The following is a 23,131-nucleotide window of genomic DNA, read 5'->3' as shown; positions in this document are numbered from 1 at the left end:
AATATAAGGTGGACAGTAGCCGGCCAACACAAAGGTTTTGGCTGTAAGAGTGAAACAACAGCAACACCCTGATATACCAGCGTGATGAAAACCAATGTCACCTGTGTCCTGTGTCAGGAGTTAAATGCACTATAATTACTCTGAATTGATAAACAGACTTTGGCAAATTTGTCAGGATAATGATGGCAAGGGGTCCTATCTCCTCTGGTGAGTGAATGAGGTGGTAATGAAGCTTTCAGGTTCTACCTATTGTTCACAATGGATTAGCTCATATTCAAAAGTTGAAGGGATAGATAAATGCATGTCCAGCTACTCTAAAACTGTTAAGAAAAAAATGGAAAGTGTAGAGAACTCAGATTAAAAACAAGGCTCAGATAATGGAGGGTGGAGCTTGATTCTCTCATTCTTCTCTCTGAAGTCATTGAGACAACTGAAAAGTCCCCTCCCACACACACACTGGATTTCTACTCTCTGCTAGCACAGGGGTAGACAACTATTGGCCTCCAGGCAAAATTAGGTCTGTCATGTGCCCCAATTTGGCCTGTGAGGCTGTTTTCCCTAACCCATGCCCACTTGCCACACAACTGCCACCATATGTGATGTCAGGTGTGTGGCAGTTAGATATCCAGAGTCAATGAATAATTTGAAGCCTTAAAATGCACTCCCAAGTGAAAATGAAAGATATTATCTTTTTAAAAAGGGGTGAATGAAAAGTTATATATTTGTTTCAATACTGATAAATGTATGTGTACATTACTGTGGTGTCGTAGTAGGACATGGTTTGTAGGACCTAATGCTTGCTACCAATCAAGGCTTGTGGTAGCTTGTACAAATGATACATAATTTGTAAATATGTTGATCAGACTGAACATAGCTCGCTACGTTGTAATTTAAGGGGGCAGAGCTTAAAAGGAAATTTAACAAACTGCAGAGCAGCAGCAAATATGCTTTTCAGCTACTAAAATAATTTAGGAATGTGACATGTGGGTATTATATTATTATTTTTCCTTTGAGGTTTTCGGGAAATATATAAAGCCATCTTTCAAAATAATGTGATTTTTGATAAGTTCTGTTGCAATGCTTGTGTTCTGCTACTAGGTGTCACTAGAGAGCTGTTTGTGCGCTTGAGTCAATGCAGACCTAAGCCTTTCCAAGCGCCTCCTTGTGTATAAAATCCATTTTCTTCTTTAATCACAGTTAAAGCTGACTTCAGCATCAGATTTAAACATGGAGAAGCTGCTTAGCAGACCATGGTTAGGAGATGTCCTAGTTAGCATCAAGTGTGGCAAAACAACAACAGAGAATTCACATGCAAGGAGCAATGGCTGGAAGGAGAAATGTGCAATTCCATGGGCCACTTCTAATCTCTTAACAATGATTAAGTGACTGGTTTGTTATATCTGCACTGGCTCTTAGAGACAAATCAGTAATAGAACATATAGCACAAAATAGTTGTCCCTTGCAAACAGTTGGCTCTTCATTAACTATCTGTGATAGGGACTAATAAAACTTCCTAGTTCCTTAGGATAAGACTATGTTTCTTTTACAGGGCAAGAGTATACTCAAGTATGGTAGAATAAATTTTCCACCCCACAGCCTAGAATACAAATACAATTATCAACTAGCCATATAGGCTCAAAGATTCTGTATTTAATGGATAATGATTAAAATATCTCATGTAAAAGCAATGTCCACAGGCATGTTCATGTTCAGTAGACAGTTTAGCTTTCAAAAGTTCTTTAATATTTTCACTATAAAAACAGAACTGAAAAAAATAGTGTTGAGGTAACTGAATACAGATGGGATTGCAAAAAAATGTGTTTGCAGGTAATTGTTTGGGGGGAAAAGAGTTTACATATATTTAGTTGGCAGAGTGCATATATAAATCCATGCACACATAAAACATCTATAGAGATGCATATTTTAATGAGCTCCAGCTATAATTATGTACATTGGTTTCAATGGGGACAGTTCTGTTTAGGCTTAACTCAATCCCATTGAATCAAAGAAATTTAAAAGCATTTAATTAACAAGATTGCACTCTAAATTTACAGAGCAAAACTTCCAAGTGTATGTATATGTTATTCATATTTATGAAAGCATTTGTACTGCAGGCAGTCTTTTAAAGAACACAGGCATATTCCCATCAAGATCAGCCTGAATAGTAATACTCATTTGCACAAGGATCTTTATGAACACTTGTAGACAAGTCTTTCACATATGCTATTGGTTTAAAGGTACAGAATGATCTTCAGCCATTGTTCTCATTTTAAAGCCTGAAATAATTTTGATTTTAAGCAGTAGAACTTATTGCATACTTGTTCTACCATATAGATCAAAACGTGACACTTTTGGAAAGGTAGCTTTATTAAATTTATAAGATTCTGTCCACCCATTGGACGACTGACCTATCAATGATGTTATGGTCAGTTGCTTGCTGTGGGCAGGGAAACCACTGGTTTAAATGCTTCTAAATACATAGACGTGTAAACATGTAAACAATATCAAAAGTATATAAATACACACACACACACATTTCCTCTCTTAATTATTTATGTCCTGAATGGATACTGTGGTGCTGCGGCAACTTACTGCAAAAATGGGGTGGGAATGGGGACAGAGGAACTGCTATTTTTTAAAAAATTGGGATGCCATGTTTGAGTAAATAATTTGTCATGGAAAAAGCATACTTTGCCTCCCATCCATTGGACAAGAATACTAGTGCTAGCAAATGAGAAACACCATAAGCAATATTAGCATTGCGGGAAATGAGTAAAAGCAGAGTCATTTTACCATGCAAACTATGCAGAGAGAAAGAAGGGAAGAGAAGCAGACGCACCAGAGGATAGAGGCATTTGTTAAAAGAGATTCTCTAAGCATACTAACCTGCTGGTTCTAATGAATTTTCTACTTTGTCGTTAACATCGAAAACACGGTCATGAACACCTATAGTTTTCATACAGTTGTCTATAACAAAAATAGAGATAACAGCCAAATATGTTAGTGAGACACCCTTAAATCCCCCATTTTCCTTTTTGTTGTTGTTGTTGCTCTATGTGATTTCTATTTCTATTTCTATTATATGTATGTATCTCTTAGTTGTGGCATGCTTCCAAACGCCACAATAATTGTCTTTTTGTACAACAGTCTAAGAAACAACAAGTTAGCAACTGCTGTGTACTTGAAACAAATAAGAGTAAAAGCTTTGTGAAAAATGATAAAAAAGATATGGTGAAAACAAAAACAAAAAAGCCGCTATATAGAACAGATACCACACAGGATTCAAGAGTTAAAAAAAAAAAAAGTTTTTACTGCTTTTACCAGACCAAACAAAGCATGTGCTATAAAGCCACCCTCTAAGCAAGATCTAAATAACTTACTTGCAGGCCGTACAAAGACTTTCAGCTTTAGACAGGACCTCCTCCCATTATCAGGGATTGCAGATGCTGTTGAAGAGAAGGGGGAGGAAGCATAGTTACTCTTTGTCCTACAGACATAATGTAGTACATTCTTCTTTTCCTAAGATAACACATCTGCAGCACATTAAAAAAGGAAGAAAGTAGATGGTATGGGGCAGTCTGAATAGCAATAAACTGAAGCTTCAAGGCCACACCACTGCTCTTTTTCAAAAGAAAGAGTGGCATAACAACTGTGCAAAGTAAGAAGCCACAGAACCCACCCACCAGACTCTACCCTTGAACCCCAATAAGACTCAGGCCTAATGAATTTTTTTCTGCTGCTACTGAGTATATTTTTCAAGAACTACTGGTATGGGGCTGGATGAATGGAAGAACTCCTTCCATTCACAGAAGGGACTGCAATCTATTCCAGTGGAGCCTCTTCCTGGCTGATTTTAATGCATTCCCTCTTCAGAGAGAGGTGCCACAGTGAGAAGGAGACCTTGGCAAAGTATTCCTCCTCACACAGCAGGAACACACTGAGATTGGAGTTCAAGTCACAGGAGCTCTGTATCCAAGAAACACAATGATCCAAATAAGTGTAAAATATGTCTGCATTGTGGCAAAGAGATGCAAAAGCCAGGATGAACTTGCCCTGAACTTTGGGCTGAGGCTTGCAGTAAAATGGTGTGCATTGCCACAGAGGAAATAGTCACTTCCATTGGGGCTGGGAATGTAGTACAGACATCTGGCCCCACTTGTGCGCAATCAACTCTCGTATGAGTGCATATACATGTTGCACCAATCAACCATCAATCAATCAATCAATCAATCAATCAATCAATCCTAAGCTGAAATGGCTACAGAGCTGGAAAGTCCTTGTGGCTCACAAGGAGACTCTCCTCAGAGTCAGAAGAGGATGCCAGTAAGCCAAAAGTCCAGGCTCCAAAATGACACATGGGAGCTCTCACTGCTGCTGCTGTGCTACCCCGTTCAACAGCTGTTGGGCGGGAATCTGTACTTACTCTCATTTTGTTTATGTGGGGTGGGGGCTGGGACATAACCCCCGCATCAGTGGGGAGTCACCTGTATTAAGAAAAGCCAGTTAACTGTTGAAGATTCTGATTATAAAGTTACTAAAATTGTGGTCCTTCTTCACCTCAAGAAAAGTGTTTCATTTCTTCATTACTGGGTCTAGGGGATAATCATGTGATGCCGTTTAAACACTGGAAACTCTGCTACATTTATGAGATCCTTGCTTTCAGCAAATCACGAATCTGCTTTCAGGAATCATGAACTGCTAATACAGTGGTACCTCGGGTTAAGTACTTAATTCATTCTGGAGGTCTGTACTTAACCTGAAACTGTTCTTAACCTGAAGCACCACTTTAGCTAATGGGGCCTCCTGCTGCCGCCGCGCCACCGGAGCCCGATTTCTGTTCTTATCCTGAAGCAATGTTCTTAACCTGAAGCACTATTTCTGGCTTAGTGGAGGGTGTAACCTGAAGCATATGTAACCTGAAGCGTATGTAACCCGAGGTACCACTGTAATTATATGCATTGATGTGGAAATTGGTTTGCCTCTAAATTAACGCACGTGGTAGATCATACGACTCATCGAGTGGTCCAAATGTGCACATTTTTAGTCATATGACCATGCACCACAGGAATATGGAATCATGGTTTGTAGCACATCCAGATGTCAGTCTTTCCACCAACAGGTATATTATTATTTGGGGATATAACACTGGATGAAGATAAGTGCCGTGCTGATTGTGCTACATAATTAACCGCTGCTGTTGATTCTATAATGCTGCAAAGAAATGCCGTAAATGAAAGGAGAAAAGCTCAGGTGAGTGAAGAGCTTGGTGGTGGGTATTATGAAAACAACCCATTCATTTGATTATGGATGCTGCAAAGAATCCAACTGCCCTGTACTAGACAGCTGGCTTGGAGAGGGTTCGGCAGACAGCGCCCACGAGACTTGTGCTAAAAAAAGGCCTTTGTGATAAGGCGCTGGTAAAAGGCACCGAGGGATAGTATTTGTGACCGACTTGAACTGGAGCTCGATGACAAAAAGAGATTAGTGGTTTGTGTACACAGCCAGCCAATAACCAACACACTAAGCCTCAAGGTAAGTGGGGCTTATAGGGACTTTGGGAAGACTTGCTTAAAAAAATACGTGTGGCTTTATTAAGCAAGTGTTCTTGTTCCAGAGCATATTCCAAGTGCTTCCACGATCTCAGAAGATGCTAACTTCGATAATTTTGTTTTCATTGAGCATGCTTGATGCCCTTATTCAATTTGCTGCTCCTTTGTATAGTTGATTATAGGTAGACATTAATATACTGCATCTTCATTATTGATATATGCAGATGTCGACGGTAAAAGAATTATGAACCGGCTCCTTCAGACTTTGAGTCATTGTTTCCAAGGCATATTTTCTGGGGGGAAATGACAAGTTCAAGGAGGGAAGGGAGGAACACAAGAGAAAGAGGGGGTGGGAGTTCAAATAGAGTAAGCCAGCACTTGTTAGAAGTGCCTGCTTACCTCTTTTAATCACAAAACAAAACTGAACAGCAATGATGCTTTCCTGCTCTGCCTGGTACTCACTGACAAGCAGTTAAGAAGTGCTAACAGCTGGCTTGGCCGTAGGCTCTCACTAAATCAAAGTTGGTAAAAAAACAACAACCAGCAACCCTCTCTCTACTGACATTTACAGTAACTGATGTGTTACAGGGCACAGCACTGCACTCTGTAGGGGCATCCAGGAAACTGTGTCCTTCCTGTGGCCCCTGATGAATATACAAATCCTTCTCAAGACAGGACAGGATGCTTAACAAAATCGGAATACTGTATTCCTTACCTAACAAGCAAATTTGCTTGCCCTGTTGGCCTAAGCAAAAATGAGTATTTGATTATTTCCTGCTCCATCCAGACTTTTAATTGATTTTTACAAATGACAGCCTACATACTCAAAGGCAGGATGTCAGTTTTATGCTCTTACTTTGGAAGCTATTATTTGCCTTTGCAAAATAAAGGCAGCATGGATTTTGCTATCCTATAAACTACCTGGTGTATTTTTTCCTCTAATAAAACAGAAAGGCAATCGTTTCCATCTGCTCTCTTTATGATTATAACCAGTTTTACCACAACTAAAGGGAGAAAATGCACAAACTGCTGACAGATTAGTGCTTATATGGTAGCTTTGCCTCTGCATATCATGGGATAGTTCTACTCTTTCATGCCCAAATACTAGTTTTGCATTCATTCACACACTCCTGACGAGCTCTGTGTTTGTTTGTTTGTTTGTTTGTTTGTTTGTTTGTTTGTTTGTTACTACTTTTCACAGAGTGTATCCCCAAGAATAAATGCAGACCCCTTTTACTCTGAATGATGTCAGGTACCAAGAATAAGATTGATATCCCTTTAGTAACTTGAGCAGGGTGATTTTGAGTTTCTTGCTTGCTTTGTTCTTCTTTTACTTTGAAACAAAGCTACAATAATTGCATTTAAAATGCACTAAGCAATCCACAAAAATTAAACCACTACCAGGCATTGCTAATCCACATTCCAAAATACTAGCAGATGCTAAACTTTTCTAATCAGAAAAATAGTATCTTGACAAATTAACTGATCTCTACCTTTATTAAGTATTCAGAATCTGAGCAAGCACTGATTCTGTCTATGAACCCTTACTGATTAGTGGATTCAAGGTACATCTGCAATCAGGGGTGCTAACAAGGATCTTCTGCATGTCAATTTAGCCAAACACCTCACCCTCAAAATCAAGTACAAATGTGCACATGCTAATTTAAAGACATATGCAAATTTAGAAACAATGAAATACAAAGTGGCTACACGCAAGCAATCAGATGTCTTAAAAGACAGAATGCCATCAATGGAAGCTTTCACCATAATTGTCTTTCCATGCTAAAAAGCCTTAATCTGTTGAACTCCTGCCTGCCACACAGCTGTTATCACACAAGAGCCCTGCTCTCCCACAATGCCAACCCTAAATCATGCAAAGAACTGAGGTTTTGTTAATTGCAATCCAGTTATGTTACTGAACAGCTTTCATCAAATTGATCTTAGGCTAACAACCTACATTCAATACAATACCAGACATGATATTTCAGGTAGGATGGGGCTGGTCAGAGTCAAAGCAGATTTAAGATGTTCAGTCAAGGCTCAAATGGCCATGCATTGATAAACAGTTTAAAGGCAAGGAGTTAATACTATAGCAAACAGTCTTTCTTTCTTTCTTTCTTTCTTTCTTTCTTTCTTTCTTTCTTCTTTTTGAAATAACAATAATTTGACTCTTTGACATGGATATACCTATTTAAGTCCCCCCATTCCCTCTCCTCAACAGGCAAGAAAGCAATTAATCACACCACACTCTTTCCCCATTGTGCTTCCTGAATCACACTTTCTCAAGTACAATGTTGCACACACCCACAATATGGGTATATTAATGGTGCACTTTATTTACATTTGCATTGGCAAGAAAAATGTTTATTGTTTACAAGGGGGCGGGGAATACACTTCTTGCATGAAATTAAATTGGAGTTAGGAAGAACACACAGGGGGATTCAACTAATGAGTTTCAGCAGCAGCAGCCCTGTGCAAAAACTTCCCCTTTCAACGGGGCTTCCCCCCCTCCCTTCTTCCTGTGTCACCCTCTCAATTGATTTTGCAAGGGCTCAGGAGAACCCCTGGAACAACATGTGGGGGGAAGGAGGGAAGGATTGATGCATCTGGCAAGCCAGCATGCTTGCACCAATGGATCAATCGCCTTAGCATGGCATTCAATTCCTTCCATGAATTCCTGTCTCTTGTTGCTACCTTTTGCTTTGGGCTGCATACACCCAGTCACACTAAAATCCTGATTTCACAACTTTTTTTGGACAACAATCATTTTTCTACAAGAAAAAACAAGAAAAAGAACTTTAGGGTGAATCAAGATTTCCTTTCCCATTGTCTGGAAAAGGTCTATCTGGTTCATTCCGAAGCTACTTTTTCAATCTTCCCTAGTTCATATAGAAAAGCGATGGTAAACCTAGATAGATAGATAGACCTAGGTAACCTAGATAGATAGATTCTTAAGGAAATCAGCCCTGATTGCTCACTGGAAGGACAGATCTGAGGCTCCAATACTTTGGCCACCTCATGAGTAGAGAAGACTTATTGGAAAAGACCCTGATGTTGGGAAAGATTGAGGGCACAAGGAGAAGGGGACGACAGAGGACAAGGTGGTTGACAGTGTTCTTGAAGCTACAAACATGAGTCTGACCAAACTGCGGAAGACAGAAGTGCCTGGCATGTTCTGGTCCATGGGGTCACAAAGAGTCGGACACGACTAAACGACTAAACAACAACAACAGTTCATATAGAATAATAAAATTGTAGACCTGGAAGGGGCCCAGAGAATCATCCAGTTCGGCAGACCTATCTCCAACTGAAAACATTAACTATCAGTCGCTATATTTGACAAGCCTAATAAGTAAAAACAGAGACTTTCTTTTGACTAAGCTGGATGGGGGAAATCAGCGTCTATTGAAACTCTGTAAAACTAGCATAGGTACAAAATAGCAGTAGTGTCTTTCTGGCCTTTTAGGCACTAGCAAACTAGTGATGAAGATAAGTGGATGTCAAGGGATAGACAGAGATATTTTTCTGCCCCTCTGTATAACTTGCATCTGCTTAGAAGATAATAAGAACACTACCTGCTCTTAAACAGCACATACTGTATTTGCTTAAGCAGTTTTCTCATTCCAAGATATGGTAACTTGCTTGCAAAAAACTTTGAGCAACGTTTTCTTACTCTTTTGTATACCCAGGTCCTATTGTAAGAATGTTTCATGAAGAGAGATCATACTAAGTTACTCTTCTGTGAAACACTGGAACAGACAATTCAATTTGTTCATTATGTTGTTAATCATTACTGTATATTGCTTACTGAATTCTGCTTTTGTCTTTTCTTTGTACATCTGCTGCAAACAATTTGCACTACTGAACAGCTAATCTTAAGGGCTCCCTATTATTCCCTGTTTGGTGTAGTGTCACAGGCCAGATGTAAACCCAACGTGTTGAATGGTGAAACTGACCTAGAAGCACCTGCTTCATCTTAAAATAACCATGCAGAATTATTAGCTCCATTAGGATGTCATTCCATGCTGGGAGAGTGAAATCTGAACCATGAGATTTTTCTCTCTCTTGTCATTCTAAAAAATAGCTGTCTACAAGACTGGAATAGATACCCAGAAGTCACAAAAACCAGTCAAGCGGTCCTAGTCAGTCTGCAAACTTTGAAGGCACAAACACAAGAACAGAGCCAACTCTATCCCACTACAAGCAAGTCTGAAAAGGATGTTCAGGCAGTTTTCTGCCTAAGTTATAACGACAAGCTCTTTGGGGTGTGTGAAAAAAGTATTTATAGCAATGATTTGCCTTTAGCCATTTCAAGCACAATACCACTGACATTAGTCAAATCCAAGATCCACATAACCTTATATAACCCTCAAATCTTAATTCTGATAGCCAGAAGCACCAAAATATCCAATACTCTGTGTCAGCCCCAGAGATTTGGAAAGTTTCATTTTTAAGAAGCGCCATCTGCTTCCTCCTTTGTAAAGAAATGAGTTTGTGTGGGAGCATTAAAAATGCAGTTTCCCATTATGTTTGCCATGGGCAATATTTCTCAATTTGTGGGAGTCAAAAGAAAAGAGAGCCTATTAGTTGTTAGCAGAGCTGAGCCTTTCCCCTGTAGGATTTAGTGTGATTTACAGTACAACACAAATGTATGTAGATTAGCCAGGTAAATGCAGTATTAAGCATTAATATTCTTCTCACAATGCAAACTGAAAAAAGTTTCACATTTACATAGACACTATTGAAAAGGTCTACTGAAATTTAATGAACCAACAAAAAGTAAGTATGAGTATGATACACTTACAAAAGGAATTCTGTACATGGAAACTATTTTTTACAAAATTAAAAATCACAAGGCAGAGTATTTCTACCCACAAAGAAAGCTCCATCCCTCAGAAATCTCATGCTTTAAAGATTTATCTGAATCACCATATATTGATTCCCATTTCCAACCCAAGAACTAATTGTCCAGTTGTGTCTAAATCTGACCGCTCATAGAGACTTAAGTCTTGTACATTCATTGCTTGCTCATTCTTGAAACTTGCTTTATCAAGCATGCATCCTGAGTAAATTGCTTTCCTACATAGCCGTAGGAGGTGACTCAACTGGCTGGCAACATTTGATCTCACCTAGTCTGCCATATCTCTACATTTAATCATCAACAGGGTCAAGCTACTGACAAAGCGGAAGATTTTGAATGTCTTGAAGCAAGAGACAGGAGGATGCCAGCTGCAGATGATACAGCTCTAACAACTACTGAGAAAAATGCAAAAGCATTGGTAGAACATCTGCCTGACAATGTTAATTGAAAAAAAATGTTTTAATAAGTAATGCATTTACTACTAATTATGATTATGATGAATTTATTAAATATGTGCACTCCCTTTCATCCAAAAATTACAGGGTGGTCTACAACATAAAAATGAGAACACAAAACACATAATAAAATGAAACAAACAAACCAGTATCACCCGTCCCACAAACACTCACATGCACATGGGAAACTGATTTATCTGCCTTCATTAGCTTTGATATGGGGATACTGAATGTGCCATGCAACTATGTTCCACTGCAGTGCTTATACCTGAGGAGAAACTGCCTCCTCTCTCCTGAAAGAGGGGTGTAGTGAAAGCCCCCTAAGATACATTTGTTGGTGTTTCAGCACGAACATAGAATGAAACACAAAACAGAACTCACATGCCTTAAGGGCGGAGCATAAAGACAGCAAATACCCCAGCTCATACATCCCATGGGGTAGGTGCTTAATTCACATGGCAGAGAAGCAGCGCAATCCCCTCCCCCTACCACATCAATAGCATAAATTGACTATTGCGTGTCAAGGCCCCCAAGCCAGCCCCCCAGAAAAAATAAATTCACACAGACACAGATTTTGGTTTAAGGTTAATGGGCAAAATTTAGGCCACAACTTTATTGATTACAGCAAATGTGAGCGGTATTTGCTTAGGCATTGGCAACAGACTCTATCTGACTCCTGCCCACCTTGCAGGGAGTCAGGGAGGGTAAACCACCCAAAGAGGAAGCCACATTGGGGGAACCCGCCTGCATCTCCCCTGGTGTTCCCAGAGGCCTGGCATGGCCCTAGCCCCTCAAGCAGACTTTGGACAGGATCCAGGCCCCGGATTCCTTTATCAGAATACCTTGAACATGGAGGGGCAGGCGATGGCCAACCTCCCCTCCCACACACATCAATAAGCCAATGCCTAACCGCCAAACCTTACGAAGTTGTAGCGATTGCTAAAAGGTAGGCGAAAACCAAGTGGCCAGTGCCAATCTGCCAAATGGAAAAATCCTACCCGTCCCCCATCCCAAGACAGGTGACCAACCAAAGTCCAAAGCAAGGCCAGAGGGTACCTAAAACAAAAGGGAGGGTGGGTGGGTGTCCGGCAACGTGAAGCAGGTGCTCAGCACATGTCACAATGCCGCTTTCATAACCCCCCCATCATCACCCCACTCAATCACGATTGGCCAAAAGAGGCATGGGGTGATCGTGGTGCCACCCTGGCATAAAGGCTGTGTTGTGGGCCCACCCACAACCAGGACCATCCTTTAAGACGATCCTATTTCCCACAAATGGTAGACTGTCTAGTGCACATGTGGGCAACAAGGGTTTGCATGCAGCCCTTGGATGCCTTTTGTGTAGCCCACCATTGGTGCCTAAGCTAACACTGCATTCCCATCCCCTGGGAACCCCCTCAGGGTGATTATCTTGGAAAGAATGCACTAGGGAAGGACATAGCTATATCCCCCAATACAACTGTACTATCTCAGTCCACCAAACACTTGAGGGGCTGTGATTTGCATGTGTAGAGAGAGATGAATCCCCTCAAGTGTTTGGCAGGCAGGACAATACTGGAATTATTGTGGGTGAGTAGGTGCTGGGGAGGGACATCCTCACTCCTTCCTAGCCCACCAAACAGTGGGTTTGGTTTCCATGGGTCAGTTGGTATACAGGGCATACTGCAACTCTTTTCTTTGGAAATTGTGTGTGTGTGTGTGTGTGCTGACTGTATTTTTGTGTATGTGTGTTAATGGTTCCTGAGCTCCCACTTCTGCGAGTGGCCCTCGGAGATGAGGGCTTGCTCCCCTCCAAGGGCTGGTTCACAAGCAACATTATCAGCGTACTGGAAGAACTCACACTGTTGAGCTACTACAGGAATTAAATGCCCTGGGGATATATGACGTAGGTCTCTAATTTTACACTTCCACTGGAACATTTCAATGACAGTGTGACTTATAATGTCCCAGAATCAGAAACGTAGTTAGATAACTGTCAAGTTATTTCAATCTATTAACAGTGCATAAAAGTATACATTTTTTCATTTTAAAAATGAAATGCTAATCCAAAGAAATAATAACTCAATTTTAATTAATTTCATCTCTAGACAAGATAGAACTAAATCAACTGATGGACATATCATTGTCACATTAGTAACAGCAAATCCCTATCATGTGTGCTATCATACAATTTGCTAGGGTTAGATTATATTTCTGTACTTGATAAATCACTGGTTTCTGTTTAACCCAATCTGTTGATTGTTTGATTATCATAATGACCAGTGGCTTCCCACCATTATAAACTTTCACTTTCATAGGTTAAAATTGTAAGCAACTCAGAAACCATTTTTTAGTTCACAAGGTGAATTCTTATAACATTTTGCCTTTATCTACAACTACCAAGTGCATAATCAGTTAAAGCAGAGCAGTTAACAGCAATCCTACTGCTGTGTTATACCAGTGTACAGGTTGTAGGATTTGGCATAATTTTGCTAATGGAACAGAAGATGCACCACCATGACAAATATATCAGGAGTGCTGCCCAGACTTCCCAATGGAGTGGCTAAAACAAGATGAAGTAATGAGTAGGATGTACACTTCCACTATACTCACTGTACAGGAGTTGTATAAACTTACACCCAATTGTCAATACAATTTTATACAAGCTTGAATCTGGCACAATTCTACTCCTGCACTGCTGACCCTCAATGCCATGACAGATCATAGGTGTCAGGAGTCAGGGAATCCAATCCCCCCAAGGTAGGCTGCCGGCAATAGATAAGACAGGGTTCTTACCAAGGTCTTTTATTCAATATTCACATAGAGAGGCTTAGAAATGCAGCCTCCTGGAGTAATGGCATTGCTCTGAGTAATCTCCACCTCCCATCTCTCCTCAATCGTCAACAGCACCACCCACCTTATGGTGGCCGCTTAGGGCCATTTGTCTTTCAGCCCTTTGCTCTTCTACTTTCAATGCTCACCAGGTTCTGGGAGAAAGGGGGGTCTGGAATGCTTCCTAGTGATAATGTGGCTGCCAACTGCTCTTGCTCTGCCTTACCCTCCTCTTCTTCCATTATTTCTCAACCTTGCCCCTCATCTACCTCTGAGCTGTGACTTCCTGCAAACCACTGTTGTAAATCTATACTGTCTTTCTCTTCCCTGGAAGGTTCAGGCTGGGGAGGAGGGGTTCTTCACCATTCCTCCTCTGTCCAGTCCCTAACACTAGGCTACATTTCAACCCAGCACCCAATATACTTCACATAGACTACAACTCAGATGATAGGGTATGTGGCAGTGATCTCTCTCTCTTTTCCATGTTGTACACACTTTGAGCTCACAAGAGGGAACCCCATTCGGTGAGGTTCTTCTGGAGTTTCATAGGCTACTTCTATCTAGTTGATTTATTTGGTATAATTTGCAAGTTTAACTTCTTCCAACCCTGAATAATTTAAACAGCACTATCCCCAAAACAGTTCTTGAAATGGTAAGTGCAAGTTCAGCTGGATCAGAGCAATCTAGTCCAGAATCCCTTTCCTTAGCCATATGTCTTGAGGAAGCTCACTAGAAGGGAATGAAGCCAATAGCTCTCATCACTGTTATGCCTTCGCAACTCATATTCAGTAGTCTATGATGGTACTTAATCATAATAGCTAATAGCCCAATAAATATTGTTCATGCATTTGTCAAAATCCTGCTTTAACGCCATCCAAGCTAATGAACATACTTACTTCTTGTGGCAGCAAATTCCATAAATTATGTATTTGTGTGAAGTACTTTTACCGCCTGCCTGAATGTACAGCCAATCAATGTCAATGGGTGACCCACGTTCTAGCATTATAACAGAAGGAACCTTTTCCTCTGGTCACTGTCTTTATAGACTAAAAGGTAACAAACAGTTCAGACTTCCCTTGTAGTGAAGGTGCACCAATCCTGTGATCCAACTGTTAATCTTCTATGTTATGAAAAGCTAAATGAAATGAATAATTGTTGATATAGCAAAGAAATCTGAACAATTGGCAAGGCATGAATCGTCTTAGAATAGAATTGTAGAGTTGGAAAGAACTCTTGAGAGTCATCTAGTCCATGAATCACAGCTAAAGAATCCATGACAAATGGCCTTCTAACTTCAGTTTAAAAACCTCCAGTGAAGGAGTCCATCACCTTCTAAGGTAGTCTGTCCCACTGTTGAATAGCTCTTCTTTAATGAAGTCATGCTGATTCTCCCTCAGAAAAGTTCTTTTTCTACAATATGTTTAACACACCCAGATTAAGTAATGCTCCCTAAAAATTAAACTGGGTGTATACCTTGGTAGATGCTCTCTTCTTGAAATATGTTGTGAAGGAAAATTTAGAGGTAATCGTATGTCTGTCTTCTATCTATCTATCTATCTAATAAAATTTAGTTTAAAAAACTCTTCCACAGTGGATATTTTTAAGAACTCTATTGCATGCCCACTGGCTTTAGTAGTTTTTTTAAATCTTAACTTGCGAACTGGTTCTAAACTTCTAAATATGTTCTTATCTCTTCATTAGAGAAGGCCAATGCAGATGATTTATTTAGCTTCAGTGTAATTTCCTTGTCTTCGTCAATGTTCCACTTAAACCTTTGTCATTACTGTCCACTGCTTGTCTCGTTGGCTTCCTGCTTTTAACATATTTGGGGAAGAAAAATAAATTGTCCAATTCTCAGCAATTTGATCTTCACATTCCTGCTTGGCTTGCCTTACTTGAATTTGCAATACAAATTCCAATGGTTTTCTTTCTTCCTTTCTTTTTTCATTTGTACATTCACAAGACACAGTTCCTAGTTTCCTTGATTGTTCTGTTTACTCACATTAGTGTCATTTTGGAGAGTATTTCTGTGCTTAAGCTAAAGTATGTCTAAGAAAATAAAAGTTTACTGTGAAAATCTATATATGTCTACCCAGAAGTAATTCAACTGAGTTCAATGGGACCTATACAACCATGTGTATAGAATGGCAGCCTTAAAGAGCAAATTTAACTTAGCCCAGGTAAGAGCATAGAGGAACAGTGGGTTGGACACTGCATCCCAAACCCTGCTACTTGCATCAACCAAGGCAGAAGATGGGAGCAATTTTTATTTTTATGTTGCTGTGCCAGCCCCTGGCAGGTGCAGCTAAGAGGCCTAGATTGGGTCGCTCACAAGGATGGAGAATCCTAGGATAAAGTGGATTAATGTCTGGCTCTGTTCCACCCTGGCTCCACAACACCTTATACTGCAGCTCTACCATTGCTACCACCGGCAGTAGCTTTTCAATGACTACACTTTGAGCAAGCTAAGCTGGGACCTTTCCAACAGCAGAGCCCGGTGGACAGATACCTCCTCTATATTCTAACTCAGGGGTAGGCAACATAAGGCCCAGGGCCCAGATGCAGGCCTACTGCCTTCTCAATCTGGCCCGTGGACAGTCTGGGAATCAGCATGTTTTTACATGAGTAGAATTTGTGCTTTTATTTAAAATGCATCTCTGGGTTATTTGTGGAGCATAGGAATTAATTCATTTTTTACCCCAAATATAGTCCGGCCCACCACATGGTCTGAGCAAAAAGGCATCCCTTAGGTTTTATAGAACAATTTATGTGAGCATCCATAAAATGTAAGGTCAACTATAGCTTTTTTAAAAAAAAGTGTTAAAGGCTGGCAGACATATTCCACACATTTTCAATGAACCTCAGATTTCCACTTCAGTTTTCTACCTGATTTTTAAAAAGTGTACTCTTTGTAAAAGTGCGCACACCCACACTATTAGAACTAGAAGAGGCATCACCCAGGAACTGCTTGTACACATTCCTATATAACTCTCCACGCTCACTTTTTGTTTCTTTCTAATGTGCCTACATTTTCCAAGCAATTCTGCAAATGAATTCCTACAGGGAGAATACAGGGCTTTTTATTTTAAACATGTCAGGAAGAATGTTTGTCCTAAAACTAAGTTGCAGGAAAAGAGCCCGTCTGAAGTGCTCACTTCTTTCTGCAGAACTCAAGTGACCATACCCTTTCATTCTCAAGTGAAAAAAAGGGGAAAGATTATTACTATGCTACTTTGGGAAGTCAGCCCTCCTGTAAGCGATCTCCTTTGTTATGAATATGGAACAGATGGAGCTAAATCTATCTGCTCTGTAGGAACAAAAACACTTACAACCTAGCTCTCTCTATTAAAGACTCTACTTAGCTCCTTTATACCACTAGCTTTCTGTGCACCGCTGTGAGGTTTTGACTTTATAGAAAAAGGGACTTCATAAAAGCAATAGCTCTTATTCTTAAACCAAAGTGGCCTAAGAACCGCAGAAGACGAATACGGGAGTTTAACCCACATGGCTCCTTGGAGATATGCAAATATTCAATTACTTTCTCTCTTCTTCTTTTTTTAAGCTGGAGGAAAGATTCTAAAATGAAAAGGAATATCCATATGCGCTACAGACTTTGTACCAAAACAGTAAATCATGTGGGTGATAACATACAGCCCACATTACTAACAGGTCAAGAATAGCTCCATTGTTGAAAGTCAGGAAACCAGGATTTAATTTGTGTATGTCAGGATGAAACAAGATGACAGTCCTTCAGACGAAACCTTATCAAACTCTCAAAGTGCATTTAGTATAATGCAAGTGAAATGTGCAATTAGGCTCCCATCATGCATACACAAAAAGACGCTGTATTGGATTACTTCAAAGAGCTGAATTTTTCACCTTTGAGCATGTGTGTTGACTAACATCTGAATACAAGTCTACATTTATTAAATTAACAAACTGGAAGTAAGCAGCTGAGAACCAATACACATGCTTATTTTGTTTTCATCTATAATGTCAAAAGGCCCTGAGAGACCAGAATGGATATCAGTCCAATTGCCTAAATATTTCAGAGTGTTTGTAAATAAGAACTACATTCATAATTTCCCCAACAGCACTGCACATTCGTCACAAAAGTTTTAGCAATGGATTAAGCAAAGCAGTGACCTTGTTTACCAATTAAATGTACCTTATTGATACATTTACTGTCAGTCTCTTGAAAATAATTGAAAAAGGATTTGAAGGCAGGGTGCTTTAATTCTGACTAGATCAAGACTTCAGGCAAATTTCCCCCTGCCAGGGAAAGCACAGCTTGCCTGAAGTCGTAACCTTTGTTGGCGGAAGGGAAGTGGCCTTGAAACAGATCACGAAGCAGATGTTTAATGTCAAATCAGAGTCTAGGGATACATAGGCTATTGCAAATAAAACTCTTCTCCTGTCTGCTTAGTCTTCCCAATTCCCTGCCATGTGAAATATGAACTCGCCAACAAATGGCCAGTGTGCTATGCAGCGCAGCGAGCAGAGCGACTGCCACAGCTGAGCCAAAGACCGGAAAATTCCATATATTTTGCAACATTTTCATTATCCTGCTTTACAGCAGTGGATTCAGTCATAAGACAATGCAGTTATCCTGCCTATGGAAGTTGAGAAGGATTGCTACTGGCATCTAATAATGTATGAGCACCAGGAAACAGGCTTTAACCTAAACTTTTAGATTAAGGACTTTGGTCATTAATCAAACCAAAGACTTTTATCTATTGCCTGGCCCAAACTATCTGGCAGTGCAAAATAATAAAGTGCCATTTCCTAACACTGACCTATTTTGAATCATGGGGATGCAAAACTCACACCTAACTTAACGTAACGGCTGGGCCTCATTATTTATTTTCTAAAATGAGAAAATCAATTAATCATGGAATTTGTATATTTAACCTTGGAAGCAATTCCTCTGATCCAGATGTGTGGGAGCTGCTGCTCTAATGTTCATGAGTGTTTTAGGAAATTCTGATTGTTTTATTGTACAACATTTTACAATTCTAATTGTGTTTCACTGATTGCTTATAAATGCCCTGGGAATTTATTTTGATAAATGACAGTTGAGAATGTTCAATAACTCTGTTCAGAGAAGGCACTGTGCCCCTGAGGAAGCTTCTGTCAAAGGATGTAAGAAAAACCTGTAGGATCAAGACGGTGGCCCATCTAGTCCATCATTCTGTTCTCAAAGGTGCCAACCAAATGCCTCTAGGTCCCACAAGCAGGACCCTACCACATGAACACTCCCTGCTTGTTTCCAGTGACAGGTAGATATCTGGTTTTTTTCCAAATTCTCTTTCTTCTGCACCCCTTATACTACCTCTCATGGTGGTCTGAATTATTCCCCAGTCCCTGAAGCAGTTTTTCTTTTGGGAAAAGGGGGTGCACAAAGAGCCCCAGAGAGAACGAATCTGCAAAAATTGCTTCCCTCCCTTTTCTGTTCATGGAAACCTATACCAGACTGAAGAGAGAAGGGATACAACCCAACTTTTATTTTATTGTCAAAGTACATGCAGCCCAGAAGATGCCACTTCAACATGGGGTGGTTGGCCAATTTTTCTGTTTAGCAGAGCCAATCCTGTGAAGAAATAGTAAGGATGGGAGTTCATTGGACCACAGCATGATACATGCCTGCACTGAGCAAAGATAGACTACAGTGTTTTAGTGAGCTAAAAACATCCATCTATTCCATGCCATAAAAAACGGCAGCATCAGAGTACCCGTGAGAGGTCATCTAGGGAAAAGTCAGGTAAAGAGGGCATGCAGGAATGAAGGACTCGGGGCCACAGTGGGCACCATATGGAGACAATGGAAAATAGCCTCCCTGTGGTAAGTGATGTTCCCACCCTTCAAGTAACATATGCAAGCACTTATCACAGATATTGTAAATTATGATCTTCCAGTACTTCTAAACATCATGGCCCTGGCAGGGATCATTTGCCATATGATTGCTGTTTCCTGCAGTAGCGCCATAAATGATCATAATGTACATCCACAATCTATTGAAGGCAGAGGGTATTTTTAGTTATTGATGTATGTGTGTTGTATTTCAATTAGCTTATACAAGGCTGTACATAATTGATTCTCAAAATCTTTTCCACACATGGGGGCCTTAATCTTACATAAAAGGCAAGCATCGCAAAGCAGTTAATAAAAGAATAATGCACAGGCAATGATCACACAGCTGCAAGGTACAATAGTATGCACATTCTGCAACTAACACTTAATGCAAGCCCTGTACCTCTTCAATATGTTTTTCAGCTGAAACTCCCATAATCTCTTACCATTGCACAATGCCGGCTGGGGAATACCACTGCCATCATGTGGAATGACGCTGACCTCTGTGTCCTGGTGAACTAGTACAGCATATTTTCTGATAGGGTTATTAGAATGGGTGTCAATTGCATTGATAACCATATCTAACACATCTACAAAGGCCTGAAATATTATTAGCAAACTGTCCAACACTACAAAAAATGGGTGTGTGGAAGGAGGGCTCCATTATTGCAGGGCCATGCAATGTTTCTCTGTATCCTCTACCTACCAGAACACATTCTTGGTGGAGCGGCTAGACTTCCAGAAGTCTCATTTGCACTTAATGCTAAGTCTTAGGCTTGTGTGCTATCTCCATCCCCACTGTTCCTCCAGTGTGTCGATGAGGAAGAGACTGAAGCTTCCACTTCCTTTTTCAGATTAACTGCAGTTTACCATTATATCCAAATCCTAACATGTGGTTAATCTTAACAACATTTTGTTGAAACAAATCAGCTTCAGGTCTCATGGTTTGAAGATGGTTTGCATCAACAAACCATATGTAAGCCACCGTTTGTCTGGATTCAGACATCACAACAAGCTTCAGTTAATCTAAAATAGAAGGAAAAGCTCCCAAAACTCCTCATTATGGCTGTGCCGGAGGAAGTGGGAGGCATGTGAGAACAAAGCTTGCAGTGGCTTGTTCTTGCAACACTAATCCTCATTTCAACAACATGTGTGAATGCAGCCTAAATGTGTTTTCACTTGCACTGTTGTACTGCATTCCCAGAGGCGACATTTCATTTCTCCCCGTATGAGCACACGGCATCAATTCACTTCTGTTGAGTTAAAAAAAGGAATGCTTTTGGGAACACCATTTAGATGGCCCCTAGCCATCCACCAGAGCCTCCTGACTCTGGATCCTAGGGAAAGCGGCAAGCCTTGGCCCTTTTTAACTGTGTCCCAAATTAAAACCAATTTACTTTGTCTTATATAACTCATTGTGAGCTGCTGCAAATAAAGTGTCAAAAGCAGTCCCTATCTGCATGATCCCTACCCTTCTGTAAATCTGGGACTGTTCCTGGAAAATAGGGACATTTGGAGGGTCTGCACTGCACCCAAGGCAAGTTAAGATCCTTCAACATCACCAGGATATTATCATCTGGTACACAGATATCTCAAATCACTATAATGGAGGAGAGGATCTGAAAATTGGATATTTATGTATCTCTCCTTTGCAGTTACATGGCTGATTTATTATTCTTTTTCAAATGGCATTACTACCCAAAGTCAGGGTTAAAATAATGAAATAAAACAAAAACCCAGAACCCATTTATTGAGATGTTCACCAAAATCTTTAGAGGAACAGGTTTGCTCTGTTTCACAGTTTCTAAAAATGATGCTGTGGCATTTAAAACTGAAGTTTATATTCCTACACTTTCTCCCAGAAGAGTGCTTAAAAATAGGCACATATTAGACAGTTCAACAGACCTTACTTTCCTATCACTGAATTCATCAATTGCCTGATAGCAATCGAGAACCTACAGCTCGTCCCTGGATTTTGAAGTGCTCTGTGAAAGAGAAACCTCCCCATCGCAGGGCTTCTACGTTTTATGCTGAATAGGATTCTTCTCTTTTTCAGTCCTGATAACAGACTTAGCAGGTTTCTCTAGGGAACTACACCACCATGGCAGATTTTTATCATGCCCTTTTCTTCTGAAATATTTCGCTGAAATAATTGGAACGTAATGATCCTTCAGAGGAGTCGCAAGACAAGGGGAAAAGATGAAATAATACTGAAGAATGTCATGTTTGAGACTGCATTTTCATTTTGCAGAATCTTCAGATGTCCAGTGGGAACTGTCAAAGACACGGATCAATTAATTTTCTAATCTCTTCATAATGAGCTTCTTCCTACCTCCCACCTCTTGTTTGTGTCTTCTGCAGCAAGCAATTTGATCTTTATGGGTTTGTTTTGATCATCTTCTTTCTCCCTTTCAAAACTTTTCTATTGTCTTAAAAACAGAAAACATGTTTGAGAGCAGGAGGAGGAGGAGGGAAATGTGAATTCGCCCTAATAGAATTAAGCATACTAGTAATGTCTGTTCTTTAATCCAACGGAACAATAGAGATAAACCTCTGAAGCTTGTATGTGGGGAAATTGATTTCTGCCTGTAGAGTACATGGAAAGTGTGAAGGTCATATTGACAGCCTGCCCTGCTCTTAGGGCCAGCTGTATTCATTCTGACTTCTTTCTTATCATTCCCATCAGCTCCACACATTCTGTCCCATTATTCATGGATTGCTCATACAGAATTGGTTGCAGAGGTACAGAATATTAAATGTCTTCTGATAGTTTTTCCTAGGGGCTGTAAAGTAGGTCTCTAAAACATTCTCAAGAATGAAAGCTCCGGGGGAAGGGAGAAAGTGAAGCTATATCAGGGGTAGCAAATCTGGTGCCCTCCTGATGTTGCTGGGAACATCAGTTCACTTGTCCCTGACCACTGGCCATGCTTGGTTAGGGCTTGATACAAGCTCTAGACCAGGGGTCTGCAACCTTTAAGACAAAAAGAGCCACTTGGAACCATTTCTGAAGAAAAAAAAACCTGGTAGCTGCAAAACTCGTCATTATAAAAATAACTTTTTTGTCACTTTTTATTATTTCTTTGTTTGACTCCTCAGAATTACTCCTCCTCATAGAAATAAACGTTAAATTAACAAGTTAACTTTTATGTGTGTGTGTTCTTCACTCCCCTTCAAAACAGTGACCAGTGTACATGCCCCTTACAATGTAGTGGGCGGGCGGGCGGGAAGGTGACGTCAGGACGGTGCGTGACTAACGCATGCACCGCCCCCATGCGATGTCACAGCCAGTACAGCGCCCGCCACAGTGAGGAGTGTCGGGGCGCACAATGCGCCTCCTCCCCTCACTAGTATCTGCCCCGAAGCCGCGGCAAAGGTGTAAAAGAGCCACATGCGGCTCCGGAGCCGCGGGTTGCCAACCCCTGCTCTAGACCATTAACATCTGGAGGATACCATGTTGAAATGCAGCACTCTAGACCTGCAGCCAAAGATGGCTGGTGAGTTCATGTCTGTTTTTAAATTAAGGCTCTCTTGTTTCCTTGATCTCTTTACTCCCTAAGCTACCCAACTCACAGTCCCACTCAATTTTGGCCTGCTCACCTGTCTCT

The 23,131-nt window shown here is 40.5% G+C and overlaps 1 protein-coding gene across 4 annotated transcripts in view; it reads right to left on the bottom strand.

Moving 5' to 3' along the window:
- Positions 1-23,131, bottom strand: part of EFNA5 (ephrin A5) — a 216,753-nt gene that overhangs the window by 7,447 nt on the left and 186,175 nt on the right. For 2 of the 4 annotated variants that reach the window (XM_083702447.1, XM_083702445.1), the window contains exons 3-4: positions 3,381-3,446; positions 2,887-2,967 (exon numbers count right to left, since the gene is read on the bottom strand). In XM_083702447.1, coding sequence (XP_083558573.1) covers positions 2,887-2,967; positions 3,381-3,446 — 147 coding nt within the window. The remainder of the gene's footprint in view (positions 1-2,886; positions 2,968-3,380; positions 3,447-23,131) is intronic. The other 2 variants (XM_083702448.1, XM_083702446.1) reach the window with 1 other exon arrangement.

The sequence above is a fragment of the Podarcis gaigeae genome (genome assembly GCF_964106915.1).
Source record: "Podarcis gaigeae genome assembly, chromosome: 11".
NCBI classification, from domain to species: Eukaryota; Metazoa; Chordata; class Lepidosauria; order Squamata; family Lacertidae; genus Podarcis; species Podarcis gaigeae.
This window is presented reverse-complemented; position numbering and strand designations above follow the sequence as displayed.